Source organism: Cebus imitator, unplaced genomic scaffold (assembly GCF_001604975.1).
Source record: "Cebus imitator isolate Cc_AM_T3 unplaced genomic scaffold, Cebus_imitator-1.0 Scaffold255, whole genome shotgun sequence".
Classification (NCBI taxonomy): Eukaryota; Metazoa; Chordata; class Mammalia; order Primates; family Cebidae; genus Cebus; species Cebus imitator.
This window is the reverse complement of record NW_016107570.1, coordinates 2,712,581-2,730,696: the sequence shown is the minus strand read 5'-3', so window position 1 is coordinate 2,730,696 and position 18,116 is coordinate 2,712,581. Positions and strand designations below refer to the sequence as shown.

The 18,116-nt window shown below is 35.8% G+C and overlaps 1 protein-coding gene across 1 annotated transcript in view; it reads right to left on the bottom strand.

Annotated features, from left to right (window-relative positions):
• ZSWIM6 (zinc finger SWIM-type containing 6) overlaps positions 1-18,116 on the bottom strand; it is a 212,653-nt gene that overhangs the window by 13,286 nt on the left and 181,251 nt on the right. The window contains exons 5-9 of the mRNA XM_017499187.1: positions 11,216-11,395; positions 6,705-6,881; positions 6,286-6,432; positions 2,387-2,533; positions 731-991 (exon numbers count right to left, since the gene is read on the bottom strand). Of these exons, the coding sequence (XP_017354676.1) occupies positions 731-991; positions 2,387-2,533; positions 6,286-6,432; positions 6,705-6,881; positions 11,216-11,395 (912 nt within the window). The remainder of the gene's footprint in view (positions 1-730; positions 992-2,386; positions 2,534-6,285; positions 6,433-6,704; positions 6,882-11,215; positions 11,396-18,116) is intronic.

Here is an 18,116-nt window from a genome sequence, read left to right as displayed (position 1 = left end):
TTATCAGTTAGACACCACCTAAATTTGCACAAAAGGTTACAATACCACACTAATTACATTTACTTTTGAGGAAAAAAAAAAAAATCTGAAAAATAGTGTCAGCCAAAATGTGTTAGGCCCTTTAAAACTTAAGCTTATGAGAAGAAGGAAATTAGACTGTGCCTCAGAGATTCTATGAAACTTTTTCCTTGATGAATCTGTGCCTCATGAATCCTCCAAAATAACTAGTTGGTGCAGTGGAAATTCACTCCCTCAGCCTTCAGTCCTTTATTAGCGTGTGCATATGACATATTTAAAACCCAGGTGTCATGTAACCGCCAATAATTTGGAGAAAGGGCAGCCAGTTGCTGTTTTATTATTTAATTGATTAAGCAAATAGGAACATGGCTGCCAATAATATCTCACTAAATATCAAAACTGCATTTATTTCACAAACAACATAGCCTAATTGAAATCGATCCTTTTCAAGGATTGTGGCATTAAATGGGGCTATTTTGTAATAGGCTATCATATATAACCAACTAAATCAAATGATAGATATCTAAACATCCATGATTTTTTATTCAATGACACTATTTTTTAAACAGTGAACGTGTCTTTGACACTCCATGACTATAGCAATCAGGATGACTACCATATGAAATCCATTCAGACAGTACTCTTAATATAAGAAAGATTAGCACCTAAGTCAAATTGGCTAAATAAGTGGAAAAATTCTTTATCAAGCTACCTTCTAATAGGAAGACTGCTTGCTTGCGAAAAATTTTCACCAGTGTGTCATCCAATTCAATTTCCTGAAGCTTAGAAATGAGCTGCTCCTCATTCCGGCAAACTTTCTCTTGTGTGTACAGCCCATCAGGCATTATACGCTGCTGTCCCAACCCTATCAGGGCTACTTCCACAGCCAGAGTTAAATAAGATTCCCCTTCTTCTAAGAATTTGTGTGCAGGTAGATGCTGGTATTCCAAAGACTTGCACTGTCCCATATTCTCTGCAAAATGCCGAAAAAGAAACCAGAGTTCAGAAACTACCTTTGCAGATGGTAAGTACAAATATTTATACTTCCCAGTACTAGCAAATGAATTATTGCTAAAGCTGAGAAAGCCAGAAAACATGTTTTTTACGCTAAAGTACAGTTTTCCAGTATCTTTTTAAAAATGACCAGGAATGATTAAATGTTTATGTTTTGGGGGATATAAAATTATAAATACTTTTCTCCCATTGAAAATAAATTGACAAAGAAAACTATAAATGTAAGAAAATATGAACTAATAATACTTAAGAGAAAAAACAAAATTTAATTACAAAACAGTAAAATTACATGATGACTTGCAGTCACCACTTTTTAAATCCTGGCATTCAAAAAGTTTCCATAATAAAAACAGTAAAAAACACAACATATATAACCCAATTTCAACATCCTTTTTATTATCCAAGAGTCATCAGTTATCACAAGATGAACGATTCTTTGAACACTCTTGTCTCCATTAAAGTGCTTCTATTTTTTTTTTTTGTAGAGATGGGGTTTCTCCATGTTCATCAGGCTGGTCTCAAAATCCTGACGTAAGGTGATCTGCCTGCCTCGGAAAGTGCTGGGACTACAGGTGTGAGCCACTACGCCTGGCAAGTGCTTCTATTATAAATTATAACAAATTCAACCATCAAACTCATAAGGAAAGCTAACGCAGACTCATGCCTTTCACCCTCCTGACAGTGTATGGGTTACCCACAGTCCATGAAGCCAACTATCACAGGGGAAATTATGAAGGGGCAAGAGTTGAGCTCACCCAGCGTGGAGGCAACAAAGGGACATCCTCACTCCCTGCCTTACCTCCACCCACTGCCCTCAGGCAGTCTTTTGAGGTATGATTCTGAAGTTTCAATGGGCCAAAGTGAAATCTCAAAACACAGCTTTCAAGGAATGTGTCATGTAAAACAGTTTTAAATGACATTTAACATTCTCTCCTTAAAGTAGACTAAAATATTTAAGTGACAAGTCACTTTCAATGCAAAGACAAATTTGAAAAGCACCAAAACTAGAATTTCTAGTTCTAAATGCTAAGATGTACATCCTTATTTTATACCTTTATGCTAATAGTCATCCATGTGAATAAATACTTAGATGCAGAATCACTGGTTAGAAGAGAATAAATATTTTTAAGACTTTCAACACATGCTGCCAACCACCAACTCTAAGACTTTTCCCAGTTTTGTAGCAGCCTGCCTGAAAGCATGAGAGTGCCCATTTTCTTGCTCTTTTGCTAACTAACTAAAGGCACTTTTAACTATATGGTTCCATAAAACATAATGTAAAGAAAAACAATGACTACTGCCATTCAGGGTTTAGAAACAGAAAAGCACATGAAACACATGTCAATGTCTTTACCTGTAAAATCTGAGAACCCAGAGAAGTTCTCATCATCAATGCGGCAGGCCTCCATAAGGCTACTGAAGAGAGTGCCCACAGGGTCCAGAGGATGTCCAACCCAGCCCTCCAGATTGGTTATCGAGGTTATGCTTTTATGGGGTAGCTCTGTGTAAGAAAAGGGAATTGAGAGATGGGGGAGTAGAAGGGAGATGAAGGGAAACAAGTGGGGGTAACAGAGGCTTTACCATTTAATAGCAGCATTCTGGTAAGTCAGTTCTGAATTCTGTTGGACATTCCCCTTTAATTAAGAAACCAGTAAAAAGGTACCATAATCCCCAACTTGTCAACTATTTTGAGTTCTAAAGGCTCATCTGTAAGTCAGTATAAATGGTACTGAATTCCCAGGAGAGCTCCCAAATATCTATTTAATTCATGTGTCTCAGGTATTGAGTTAACATTACTACTTACACTATTAAATTACGTTGTATAGGGAAATGAATTACAAATTTTCTTTTGAGAAGTTAGGAGCAACTCACCCACTTCCCTAGGAGAAGGCATTAGAGGGGACTAAGAAGTCCCATTGGAATTATCAATTGGTAACTCTACCACAAAATGAAGAGACCTCTCAGTGTTAACTGGGTCATCTAAGTTGAGGACTTGGAGGCAGCTGTAGCCTGGGTTAGACTTGTATTCCCACATGGATATCCTTAAATTACCCCTATCACGTTATGAAAGTCTTCCTTAGTGTGAATCTGTAAGCCATTTAAGAGAGAACCTTTGACATACAGGGGAATGATAACAGACGATTATATGTAATTTGAATGAAGTAAACCCTTTTCATTTTCTTCACAGAATATTAACACTTTCAAGTTAAACTGCAGAATGCTGAGAAAAAACAAGCTATAAATCTATAAATGTTTCAGATATATTCCATTGTTATAAATAATGCAATAGTTTTCTGAAGTAATAAATAGTAGCTCCTTTTTTTTTTTTTTTGAGATGGAGTTTCACTCTTGTCACCCAGGCTGGAATGCAGAATCACTGCAACCTCTGCCTCCTGGGTTCAAGCGATTCTCCTGCCTCAGCAGCGGCACCCCTCTCCCTGCCCCCACTCCTCCCTGGCCAGCAGCTAGGATTACAGGTGCCTGCCACCATACCCAGCTAATTTTAGTAGCTCGTTCTTAAAGGAAAACTTAATAAAATTTACATACAATATAAAATATACAAGAAAAATATTGCCTCGTAAATATCTAAAGAGCCGTTCTATGAATCCAACGTTCCTTTCATAAATCTTCTGGTTTTAGGCAATCAATTATCCATACATAAAAATGAAAAACTGGCCGGGTGTGGTGGCTCACACCTGTCATCCCAGCACTTTGGGAGGCCAAGGTGAGCAGATCACCTGAGGTCAGGAGTTTGAGACCAGCCTGGTCAAAATGGTGAAACCCTGTCTCTACTAAAAATACAAAAATTAGCTGGGCACTTTGGGAGGCCAAGGTGAGCGGATCACCTGAGGTCAGGAGTTTGAGACCAGCCTGGCCAAAATGGCGAAACCCCATCTCTAATAAAATTATAAAAATTAGCCAGGCATGGTGGCGGGCACTTGCAATCCCAGCTACTCAGGAGGCTGAGGTAGGAGAATCACTTGAACCTGGGAGGCGGAGGTTGCAGTGTGCTGAGATCATGCACTGCACTCCATCATGGGGGACAGGGCGAGACAGCTCTGTCCCAAAAACAAACAACAACAACAACAATAACAAAAAATGTAAAATGGCTTGGCACAATGTACTAAAATTTAAGTTGAGTCCTAGATTCCCTGAAAAGGTCCTTCTATTCAGTTTCTGTCTCTAGCTTTCATAAACAATTAGTCGGAAAAAAGAAACATGAGCACTACTCCTGGAAATAACCAAATAAATATGTTTGGTTAAAAAATATATATATATGAATGGGGCTAAGGGAAATGTTGTGCTTATATAAACAAATACATTGTCAAGTGATGGAAACTGAGGAAATATGAGAAATCAAAAATAAATGAATCTGTTTTTTTGGGGGTGGATAAATAAGTTAACATATCATGCCAAATAGTTTTGAAAATGTATAAGATGTTCCCTTTACTAATCTTGGCACATAACAAGTAACTGTTACGGTACTTTAGACTTAGAATAGCTATGAAAAGCCTATTTTTAAAATATGGAAAAACAATTACCAAAAAAAAAGTAGGGAGAAACATAGGTATGAATATGTAATCCTAGTAATACTTAAGAATGGTTGGAAATAAAAGTTTTCATAGCTTGCAAGATACAAGAGAAATGGGTCTAAGAATGGCCTAAAGGTTACAGAATTACCTCAATCAAAGGAGTCTAAGTTAACATATTCTATAACTTACCTAAATGTAAGGTTAGGTAACAGCTAGTTAGGAACTAACATTTTTACACTTTCCTTTTTTATTACAACATTTTAACTAAACAAATTTTAAAAATCAACATTTATTCCTAAAATGTATAATATGATTTAAAAAATCATTTGATCATCATGAACTGGCTCTTTCTGCACTGTATAAGTGCTGCACTCTTGCTGTTTGTTTTATCCTTTATACTATTCAGAAGTAAATTCCTTTAACCATAAGCTTTGTGTGTGCTGGAGGAGGAAGGATTTCAGAAAAATTTTCCAAAGTACCCAGTGATAAATTTTGCACACACCAGTGATGATATGAAGAACATGATGAACTGGACCAAGTCATGACTATCAGGACTCTCACATTCCAATCCCATCTGAGCCTCCCCCTTTCTTTGGTATAATTGTAACTTTTGACTTTTTTGACTTTTTTTTACTGTAGAAATGACAGTGTTGACTTACATTCATAATACATTGGATACAGAGGGCGTTAAAAGTTACAATTGACACTTGTTCCAACCTCTAGCCTTTTAGCAATTTTTAGTTGTACTCTAGTATGCATTAAAAACAAAAATATAACCAAAACAACAACAAATACAAAAACCCAGCACTAAAACTATCTCTCTTAATGAAAAATAAATCACAGATCGAAAACGAACCTGCTAAAGAAGCATACATTCAGAAAGAACAAGTGCATGGATTAATCAGAAAAAGCATATACATTTTTTTATCTGATCAGGGCCTTATACATATAATTCAACCCTTTGCAATTACTATTACTCGGTAATGGTTATTCAAAATTTAAAATATTAATAAACTGAGATAAAGAGAAGTTAAATGTGTTCTTTCAGCTGACAGCTCATCAAATGTCATTCAAGTGACCAGAACTTGAAAAATCCAGTTCTGTTCTGGTCACTTTAATTTAATAACATGTCCTGATGTAGAAATTTATTACAGCTAGGAAGTTTTAGAATGCTTACACATCATGCCAAGCTTTGTTTTAAGTGCTTTACAGAAATTAACTGGTTTAATCTTCTTAACAACTCTAAGAGATAGGCCCTCTACTGAGCCTCACTCCACAGAAGAAAATTCAAAATCACAGAGAGGTCAACTGATTGCCTAAGGTACCCATCTGGGACCTTATGATTGCTGGGATTCAAGCATAGGCTTTGTTCTTACTGTTAGAAGTACAATGCACTTCCACACAGTAAGGTATTTAGCTAACATGCATTTTAAATAATTTAGACATACTAAATAGTTACTAAAACAATAAAGAAAATTCTTCCCATTAAAAAATTAACTAACCTGAGATATTTCAAAAAAAATCTTTTCTTACAACATTCAACTAAGAACAAAATGCTCCAAATTTCTCACAGATCAGCCATTAAATATTTTTAAATGAATGGTGAGTAAAGCCATCTCTACAGTTCTAGTTCTAAAAGCCATCTCTCCCAGAACACAAAACCTAGTAATGTCATCACCAAGAATACCATTCCAATGGAAACAAACTCCTTCACATTCACCTTTTTTTTGGGTTCGGAACATTTCCAACTGTTTCTGCTGCTGTCGTCTTAATGTATTAACAATAGCTATTGCTAGTCTCAGTGCTTCTCTGGGGTACCCATGAGAACGTAATGCGTCCACTCTCGCACAGGCTGTAGGAACATGTTCTAAAACAGAAAGTCAAGGGGTAAAATTGCCACTGTCAGATATATCCATAAAAACAGGATTTAATAGTAAGATGTTTCTCCCAAAATGCTATTAAAAAGACACAAGAAACCATTTTTGAACTTGGATTTGAATGAAAAACTCAGCTCCTATTGCCAAGCATTCATCCATCTTCCATTGAATCCTTCAATTCTCCACCTCCCACTCCAATAATGCTATAGAAACTAAACAAAGAAGTAAGTCATGGAAATGTCTTTCCGGTTTGGTCACTTACCATGCCAGAGGGGCCACCCACGGGAGTCGAAGAGGGAGTTTTCAGTGTCGTCATGGTAACAGTAGTTGGTGTATAGGTCACTGCTGATAATGTGCTGCAAGTGGCTATCCTGCCAGTGGAGATCACATGCCTCGATGGCTCGGGTGAACACTGTCCGATGTGGCCTGTTCGATGAATCTGTTTTTTCCACAATTCAGAAAGCCGTGTCAGCTATTATTCACATGTGAATAAATCAGTCATACCATTCTGTGGCCAGATGTTCATGAACACACCCACATACATTGTCCTGCACCCTCTAAGCAGAAGGGTGAAGGGTGAATATTCTCACATCCTAAGTACTAAGAGGCAAGTCAGCCCAAGAGCCACCACTCACTCACTTGTTTATCAAACACAAACATTCTGCAGCCATTAAAGCTAATGTTAAAGGCGTCCTGCAAAAAGAATTGTCAAGTCTAGTTTCCATGCCAAATACACTCAGAGGAGGCACTCGGCACAAAAATCACATGAAAACTCACTGCTCCCCACTTCTGAGGTGCTGTGGTGGGCTGCCCCTGATGGGATCAACAGCTCTCACAAACACTATGCAAGAGATGCGACACCAGCCATGGAACCTTTCAGGAATATGCAGTCAGCCTTTAAAGATATGCATAAGGGTTGTGCTTTTGGTTGTATTTTTTAACTATATTGTGCGGTTTTGCACAATTAAAACTATTATGCTTCTTGGGATATAATGCTTAAATACCACTTTATATCCCAAAGGGCATAAATGCATATATTTAACATTTCACAAAGCCACACAACATAGCTACAAAACAAACCAGCGCACTTACCTTGCCCCTACAGGCTGCCTCCTGACTCCTGGGCAGGTTCCATGACTGGTGTGATGTCCCCAGCATAGTGTATGCCGGGGCATCACAAAAGAGCAGAGGCATACACTCCGAAGAGGGTTCAAGTTTCAGGACCTGACGAAGAAAAGAAATGTTTGGGGAATAAAGGATATTCTCACCTCAACTCCTGGGATTATTCAATTCCTAAGGATCATATGGTTCAAATTTTACCTGCACGCCCACCCCTTGGGTTCCCATTCTAAACTTACCTTTGACTGTGGCACAAACTTTAGCAATCCTCAACTGGAAATCAGGTTAGCAAACTATTTTTATTTATGCTAACTTAACCTAGTTCAAGTATAACCCCTCATTGTTCTGAGACTTAATTAAAGGACAAGCAAAATCTGGAGCTTCCTTAGTTGGTAAGATTTCATCTTCCTGTCACTGGACCTTTGGCTGAGCACAGACATAAGGGAAAACAAAAGTCAAAGAACAACTGAATTGAGAAGAGACTGGAGAACTCATCTGCTCCAACCCCTCTACTCTGCTGATGGAACTGAAAAGGGAAGTAAAGTGACTTGCCAAGGTCACATGGCTAGGCAGTGACAGCGGAGATCAAAACACAGATATCCTTACTGCAAATTCAGCTAATACAGCTGGTTTGGAAAGGCTTTTGACAGGTCTTTAACAAAGAGATATTACTTCAGTTTGGTTTCAGGTGAACTTAGATAACTGTGCCTGAATGGTAGACATATTGAAATGCATATGTGATAGATCATTTGAGAGGCACAAATAATGATGATCTGTTATGGCTTTCATCCAGACTCCTTACTACAGGTAGATGGATAGAGAAACTGTGAGCGAGAAGGCAGAGCCCTACATTTAAGGACCTTTTGAACCTATTGGGGCTTTTTTGCTGAGCAGAATAAATAGACCCATACCTAGCAAGAAACTGGTTCCATGACCTCTCACAGTCAGTTGATTAAATGTTTCAACACTCACCTAAGTGTTTTTTAGCCTCACGTAAGTGTCTTTTGTCATTTCATTTATTTTGTTAAGCTCAAATCTTAGAAACAAAATTTAAAACTAAAATGAGGCTTTAAAAGAGCAACTTAATATTATGCATATATTAAAAGAGTGAATTAGAGGTCTGCCTGTTGATTTGGCTCACCATCTGTGATATTAATAATAAAAGCAAGCTGTTAACATGATTTCATTTTTATAAAATATTAATAAATACCTAAACCTTTCACATGTTTATATGTGACCGTGTAAGTGTAGAGAAATGTAGAGTACACACTAGGCTTTTAACATTGGTTAGCTCTACTAAAACCAATGACAACAAAAGAGGCTAAATACTCATGAAATGCTATTTAAATGAAAAGTCCTGTTTTAACATGTGAAAAACATAAAATTAAGTATGTAGCTAGTCAGTAACTAAAAAGATATATAATTAAAAATCTGGTTTAACCAGATATAAAAATTAGTCAACTTCTTAAAATCTTCAATGTCTGTGGTTATTCAATTTTGCAGTAAGATTGAAAAAAGAGAAATTATCTTGATCACTTTTTAAAATGATAAATAATTTGCAAGAATTTAATAAAGTATACATAATAGTAATACATGCTGATTAAGGAAAACGGGAAATTAAGAAAAGTAAAAAGGAGACATTCTTAACTTTTTTACTAAAAAAATTAAAAATTGGCCATCATTCTGGTATATTAAAAAAAATTATTCTCTTTCAAAGGGTATAGGCTGCAATGTTGTTATTCATTAATTCTAACAAATTATCTCAGCAGAGGCAGAGCCTGAATAAGCCCTTCACATTCACTCTAATGTGTCAGCACAAGAAATTCTGCCCATGACCTATACTGTGAACACACTCAGTCCAGCTGCAATGGCATAGTTGCTGGACTCTACTGGCCATTGCAAGCTCTGACCTGGGGAGCCAGCTCAGCTGTACAAGGCAGGCACTACAGGTATGAACACCAGACCTCCTCTGCAGGCATGTCTCTTCTGACAGCCCCTCAGAGGGATGGGGATGTTCTGCCAAAAGTAGGTACCCTTTACATCCAACAGATATAAACACTGCCCTCAGAAACAAGGTCCCGACTTTGTATCACCTAGGCCAAACCATCAGTGAAATAAACTCTTTAGTTTGGAGCCTGGACCACTTTTTACCAGCTTTGTAAGGCCATGAAATATTCATGTTTAATCAAGGGTACAGAATAAATGGAATGTAAAATAAAAAGTGAAGTGTAAAATGTTTGAGCAGCCATCCTCAAAAGCAGCGGGGAATGAAACACACTGTAAATACAAGGGGATTAAGGATATTGTCTGTGTAGATGTAGGCATACCCTTTCCTAGCAATGGAAGAGAATAAATGTTGAACAACCAAACTTAAAAATTCTGAGCACCTGGAAAAAAACTGGGAGTATGTGGGATACATTTATTTTCTTTTAGGTTATTAAATACAATCATCATGGGCAATAAAGATATGACAGGCTTCAAATACTGAATTCCCAAGGCAAAGACCTCTAGACACAGCAGAGTTAGACAATCGTCTTTCTCAAGTCCTAAAACTTCTTTTTGATTGGACAAGTCACTATGGAGAAATACATATTTTCTTTCTTTGCAGGGACTAAAAACACTATACTAACATCACATTCAATCTCAGCACATTGTTCCATTTATTTCTAGTAGTACAAATTCCGCATGTGGCTAATACGTAGAGAATGTAGTCTTGATTCTGGATCTTTCTAACGTTATTTAATTCCCACCTTGCTTCTAACATGACTTTAAAATTTTTTTAATTTTCTCTAAAAAAAAAGCACTGAATTGTACAAAAATAGTGTCATGAATTAGTTAATAAAATTTCTATTTGCAAGAATTAATTACTTTAGAATTTCATTTTGAAAGGGAGGAGAACATTCTGCAGCAGGTAGAAGGGAAAATGAGGCCAAGGAAGGAAGTTTTTTAAAGATGGGAGAGACTTGTGTTGAACAGATAGATACAATAGAGAAGGAGAAGCTTAAAAAAAAAAAAAAAAAAGGACAGAAATGAGAGATAGAGGTTCTTTTGGTTGGAAATGTCTGGGAGCATTTCTTGGTTGTCCCCAAAGCTGGAGGGCATTATTAGCCTACAGCATGTGGGGACAAGTATACTAGACAACCCCTCACGATAAAAAAATTTCCCAGTAAAATGTCAACAGCATCCTATGTCCTTCAGTCAAGTCATAAAATATTTTCTAACTACATTTTAAAATGAAGAATTTTTAAGTGACTAAAGTATATAGAATATCAAACGTGGATTGACCAACAGAGATAAAAACATATAGCTTCTCATAGTTTGTTTTAAAAGTAATATGTTACTGATCCTACTCTATGATTTTTTTTAATTAAAAAAGAATATCCATAATAAATCATTAATAGGCCATTTTATCACAAACTAACATATAAAGTAAGTATTATCTGTATTCTGAAAATATAAAAAAGTATACAAATAACTCAGTTAAATTTAAAACACACACACACATACACTCACAGTCAACACATATTAAGTATTTGAGTTGTAAGTTCTTAAGTTGGTAAAATCATTTTCCCATATACATTGTAAGTCACCATTATAAACATATACACGTAATTAAGTAGCTACAAACTGAGCAGAACATTATGGTAGACGCACCTTGGTTGGCATTTGCACCCTGAGGCAGAGCATTGGTTAAATTGGGTAATTCACTGCCATGATTTCCATCTTCCCATGGACAGACATCAACACTGTTCCATTTCTTCAGCTGTTTTAGCCAACTGGCCTTTTGCTCCAACTTGCAGTGGGGGTTTAAAACTATACACATCCATAGAGCACCTAAAGGAGGAAAAAGAAAGCAAATTTTTAAAAATTATAAAAATATCCAACGTTATCAAGTTAAATTATTTAAATTTACTAAAATTTAAAAATGTAATTTATATTATATTTAAAATTTAAACCTCATTTAAATTATATTAAATTATCAGGTTAATGGTAAATTTTAAATCATTTCAAAATGGACCCAAGTCAGTCATTTTTGGAACTCAATTCTCCTTAATGTAAGCCACAAATCCCACAGAATTTATTGGAAGACAACAGATCCAAAGTTTGAACCAAAGATCCAAATACTCTTATATAATAATATATGCTTCATATTTCACAAACGCCAATGTTAATCAACTTATTTCTATGATATTTTAGACAAAAATGCCAATAACATATACAACCCCAGGGTCCAGTTTACAGACTCTATATACTGGATACTGCAATATATCACCCCAAATGGTTCTGCACAAAAATTGAATTTACTTTCTAAAATTACTTTTTATAATAAAATCATTAAGGCATATAATGGACACAAATCCTGCTCTCCTTATAATTTCAAACGTTATTATGTTATTAATTAATACATATATTTATACGTCAGTACAATGTGAATAGTTTTGGGCAAAAAAAACAAAAGCCAGTAAAATAGGTCTTTCAAAAATAAAATGTACTCAAACATACTTCCCTAGATGATTTAATCAGGAACTGATTTTAAAAATATAGCTAATATTTATATCCAAATTTATATCATCATGAGTAAACTTACTAAACAGTAATCAAAATTTCCCTAGTTTTTCAAAGGAAAGGCAATAATAAATACACTTAGAATAAAGGCATACCTCATAATTTGAATAATTAAGATCCAATAAATTTATTATTCCTTTCTACATTCTCTAAAGAGGTAGAAAATTCAAGCAAATATTCTATAAATTTTAAAAGTTCAAGTTTTACTTAAATTTCAAAACAAGACAAAGCGTTTCACAATACTACTTCTTTGAAAAGGTATGTGTGCATGTCTGTGTATGTTTTAATCATTTGTTAAATTCATAATAATTGTAGGAATGAAAGCTGTTTATGTTTTATTTGTCCAAAAGATATGCCTTACATTCTTCCTCATTAAAAATAAATAAGCTTCTTCCATTAGGGCAGGGGTCCCCAACCTCTGGGCTGCAGACCGGTACCAGTCTGTGGTCTGTTAGGAACTGAGCCATGGGCTGTTAGGAACCTGGCCGCACAGCAGGAGATGAGCAGTGGAGGAGCAAGTACTACTGCCTGAGTCCTGCCTCCTGTCAGATCACCAGTGGTATTAGATTCTCACAGGAATGCAAACACTGCACATCTGAGGGATCCAGGGTGCATGCTCCTTATAGGAAACTAACTAATGCCTGATAATATGAGGAGATACAGTTTCATCCCAAAAGCATCCTGTTCCACCTCCAGTCAGTGGAAAAACTGTCTTCCATGAAACCAGTCCCTGGTGCCAAAAAGGTTGGGGACTGCTATGTTAGAGCATCTATTATTTTAAATATCAAATAGCTTTTATCAACAGAAAATAAAAATGGCCACAATTTATCTAAGCCACAGATATTTACAGTCAGCATCTGTATTTTAAAATGCCAATTAAAGATAAAACATGGCCAGTGAAGATGGAGTAAGCCCACACCCATCCCTCCCAATGATTGCAACTCGAAACTGGACAAAATACAAAAAGCAGCAACCCGAAGACTCTGAAAAGTAAACAAGAACAAGCAGATTGGAGAGAGAAAATAAAACCTGGAGAATCAACCCTGATGGGGGTGATCTGCCATTATGTTTCTCCCTCTTTCTTTTCTCCTAGCTTTGAAATAAAATTAGCCCCATCCAGGGAACTTTATAAATGGCACGTGCAGCAAAAACTTGAGAAACCTCATCTAGCTGGTGTAAGCACAGGGAAAAAGGACTCCCAAACCAGGAGCTGGAAAAGGGGATCTCTGAATTCTGTGTACAAACTGGTACATGTCCTGGTCACATTTCACATGCATGATTCCATTCAAGGCAGCATAGCCAAGGTTTTGAAAACTAACTGACATTGGAACTATCACCCAATGGAGGGGAAACAATTTATGTCTGAATCTACTCTGGTTTGTTGCTTGCTTTAATAAATTTTTTAAAACAATCTCCAGAGGATTTCAATTCTTTTAAACAATCCCCAGACTCTCATGATACACTATTCAAAATGTCCAGGACCCCAAATTATGTGACTTACAAAGAAATAGCAAAATGCAACCAATTCTTGAGGGGAAAAAATATTCAACAGACACCAAGCAAGATAAACCAGATGTTAAAATTATCAGTCAGAGACTCTATACCAACTATAACAATTATCCTCCATGAGATAAAGGTGAATACTATTGAAATGAATAGAAAGGCAGTTCTCAGAAGTAAAATACAAACTATAAAAAAAATGAACTAAACAAATTTTAGGGCTAATAAAACAGTATCTGAAAATAAGAATTAACTGGATGGGATCAATAGCAGAATGGAGATGGCACAGGGAAAGTCAGTGAATGTGAAGCTAGAAATGACCTCAATTGAAGACGAAAGAGAGAAACAACTAGGCATAAGTGAGCCGAGCCTCAAAAACAAGTAGGAAAATATCAAAAGGTTTAAAATTTATGTCATTTGATTCCCAGAAGATGACAAGTATATATACAGAAAAGTTTGAAAGAAATCATTACTGAAAACCTCCCAAATTTGGTGAAATATATGAATTTATAGATCCAAGAAGCTTGGCTAACCTCAAGTAAGATAAATTCAAAGTAAACCATTCTCAAACATATCATAAGCTGCTGAAAAGCAAAGATGATGAAAAAAATCCTGAAAACAAGAGAAAAACAAAGTACCATACACGGAACAGTGACTTGAATCATTAGAAATTTCTATCAGAAAACAGAATACAATAGAACAATATCTTTAAAGCATTAAAAGAAACTGAAGTGTCAATCAGAATTCTATATCCAGGAAAAACATCATTCAGGAATGATGATGAAATATAAGCATACCCAGATCAGGGAAAATTTACAGTGTTTGTTGCCAAGACATCTGTTCTGAAATACATGTTCAAGGAAATTCTTTAGGCTGAGGAGAAAGAGTATCAGAAGAAAACTTGGAAGTTCAGAAATAAAGGAAGAACAATAGAAATTATAAACATCTCAGTAAATAGATTATTTTTGACTTTTAAGTTCTTTGAAAGTATGACTTTTGAAAGCAAGAATTTAAGCACCATCTTGTGGAGTTTTAAATGCATGAAGAGGTAATGCACAGGACAACTAACACAAAAGAGGGAAAGTAAAAGTAAAAATATATATAAAAGGTATCTATAAACTATATATAAGCCATATATATGTATATTTGCCATGTTAAATGGCATGTAGAACCTAACCACTAAACTATACTATACATATATATAGCTTATATATATATATGTATATTTTTGTTATAATCTATATGCCATTTAACATATTAACTATGAGTAGACTGTGAAAGCTTAGGTCTGTTTACTACAATATTGATACCACAAAAAATATTCTAGGAGATATAAAAACAAAGGATAATATAAATTAAATTATAATAAAACATTTAAAAAATATTCAAAGAAGAGAGGAATGAAACAAAAGGGATAAACAGAAAACAAATGATTAAATGGTAGACCTAAATTCAACAACCACATCAATAATTACATAAAATATAAATGGTCTAAACATATCAATTAAAATAAATGGCCAAATCAGGCTAAAGAACAAGACCCAAATCTTTCTTATACTGTGTATAAGAAATCCACTGTAAATATAATGACACAGATTAAATGTAAAAAGATGAAAAAAATCATAAAAACAAACTATAAAATAAAGCTGGCATGACTATATTAGTATCAGATAAAGTAGACTTTAGAACAAGGAATAGTATACCAAGTATAAAGGGGATATTACATAAAGATAAAAAGGTCAGTTTTCCAAAAAGGCATAATCCCAGATGACAATGCTGTACCTCCAAATAAGATTTCAAAATACAGGAAGCAAAGCTGATAGACATGAAAGGAGCAATAGACAAATCCATAATTATATTAGGAGACTTCAACATTCTTCTTCTCAGTAACTGATAGATGAAGTAGCCAGAAAATTAGCAAATACCTGAACAGTTGAATGTGTCCCCAAAGTTCATGTGTTAGAAACATGATCCCCAATGCAGCAGTGTTGAGAGGTAAGGCCCTTAAGAGGTGATTGGGTCATGAGGGCTGTGCTCTCATGAATGGAATAGTGCTGTTATGGTGGGAGTGGGTTAGTTATCTCAGGAGTGGGTTTCTGATAAAAGGATGATTTGGGGCCTCTACCCTACTCTCCTGCATGCATGGTTGTCTTGCCCTTCTGTCCGGTGCCATAGAATGATGCAGCAAAAAGGCCTTTGCCAGATGTGGGACCCTCAAACTTAAACTTTCCAGCCTCCAGAACTGTAAGAAAAAAATCTCTGCTCTTTATAATTTACCCAAGTCTCAGACATTCTGTTATAGCAGCACAAAAAGGACTAAGATGAACACTATCAACTAACTAAACCTGACATTTATAAAACACTTCACCTAACATTAGCAGAAACAAACAAAAACCTATTGTTCATTTATTTATTTATTGAGACAGGATCTTGCTCTGTTGCCCAGGCCCAAGTGCAGTGGCATGAACATAGCTCTCTGTAGCCTCAAACTCCTAGGCTGAAAGAATTGTCCTGCCTCAGCCTCCTGATAAGCTGGGACCTACAGGGGGACAACACTTTGCCCAGCTAGTTAAAAAAAAATTTTTTTTGGAGAAAAGGGGTCTCACTATGTTTCCCAGGCTGGCCTCAAACTCTAATTGGCCTCCAGCAGTCTTCCTGTCTCAGCTTCCCAAAGCTCTGGGATTATAGGTATAAGCCACTGTGCCCAGCAAAAACCTACTATTTTAAAATACACAAAAGACATTCACCAAAACAGTCTATATTCTAGGCCACAAAATAAATTTTGACAAATTTAAAACAAGTGAAATCACACCAGGTGTACATTCTCTGACATTCAGAATTAACCTAGAAATTAGTAACGGAAAGATATTTGAAAAATTCCAAAATATTTGGAAATTAAACAACACGCTTCTAATAACTCATGAGTCAAAGAAATAGTCACAAGGCAAATCAGAAAATACTTTACTGAATAAAAATGAAAATAAAATATTTTATAATATATGGTATACAGCTAAAAAAGGTATTTAGAGAAAAATTTAGAGTATTAAATGCTTATAGTGAAAAAAAAAGGATTCAAATCAATGATCTAAATAGCCACCTTAAGAAAACAGAAAAAGAATGAGAAACCAAAGTCAAAGAAAGCAGAAGAAAGGAAGAGATCAGAAATCTATAAGACTGAAAACAGGCAGGGTAAAAAAAAAAAAAAAAAAAAAAAGGCAAGAAAAAACAAGACAGAGAGAGGATACACACTACCAGTACCAGGAATAAAAAGAGGTCACATCGGCTGGGTGTGTAGCTCACACCTGTAATGCCAGCACTTTGGGAGACTGAGACAGGTGGATTGCCTGAGGTCAGAAGTTCGAGACCAGTCTGGCCAACACGGTAAAACCCCATCTCTACTAAAAATACAAAAAAATTAGCCAGATGTGGTGGTGTGCACCTGTAATCCCAGCTACTCAGGAGGCTGAGGCAGGGGAATTGTTTGAACCAGGGAGGTGGAGGTTGCAGTGAGTCAAGATCGCACTACTGCACTCCAGCCTAAACAACAGAGCAACACTCTGTCTCAGAGTATTCCCTTAGGATCCTTTTAATATCTCTGAGATCTACAGAGAGAAGGGGTCTACAGAGATATTATAAGGATCCTAAGGGAATACTCTGAACAGCTTTATAGCCATAAATTCTACAACATGGATAAAATGAAAAAATTCCCTGAAAGTCACAAACTACCAAAGCTCATTCAAGAATAATAACCTGAATAGTTGTAAATTGATTAAAGAAATTAAATTTGCAGTTAAAAATCTCTAACAATATAGATCCAGAAGTTCCCCTAGAAAAGTCTACCAAATCTTTAAGAAATAGTAGCAATTCTACACAATGTTTTCCAGGAAACAGAAGAGGACTCAATGATTCCCACTGTATGGGGCCAGCATTATTACCCTGATACTAAAATCAGATGAAAACATTATAAGTAAGCTTAACTGCAGATCAATATCCCTCACGAACATAGATGTAAAATGCCTCAACAAAAATATCAGCAACTCTAAGCAATATCAAAAAAGTAAAATACATAACATAAGGTTTATCCCAGGAATGCAAAGCTGGTTTAACATTCAAAAATAAGTCAGTGTAATTCACCATATTCACAGACTAATGAAGAAAAACCATGACAATCTCAACAGATGCAGAAAAAGCATTTGGCAAAATTCCACATTCCTTCATGATAAAGCAAGCTGTCAGTAAACTAGCAATAAGAGAGAACTTATTAACACGATAAAGGGCATCTGCAAAAAACCCTATAGTTAACACAGTAATAGCAAAAGACTGAATATTATTCCCCTTAGAGGCAAAGATGTCTGCTCTTCTATTCGGCATCACACTGGAAGTTCTAGAGAGGCCAAAAAAGTAAGGGAAAGGGGCTAAAGACATTAAGTGGAGAGGATAAAATCGTTCCTAAAACCAGTAAGTATAACCAGGTCATAAAAGATCAAAG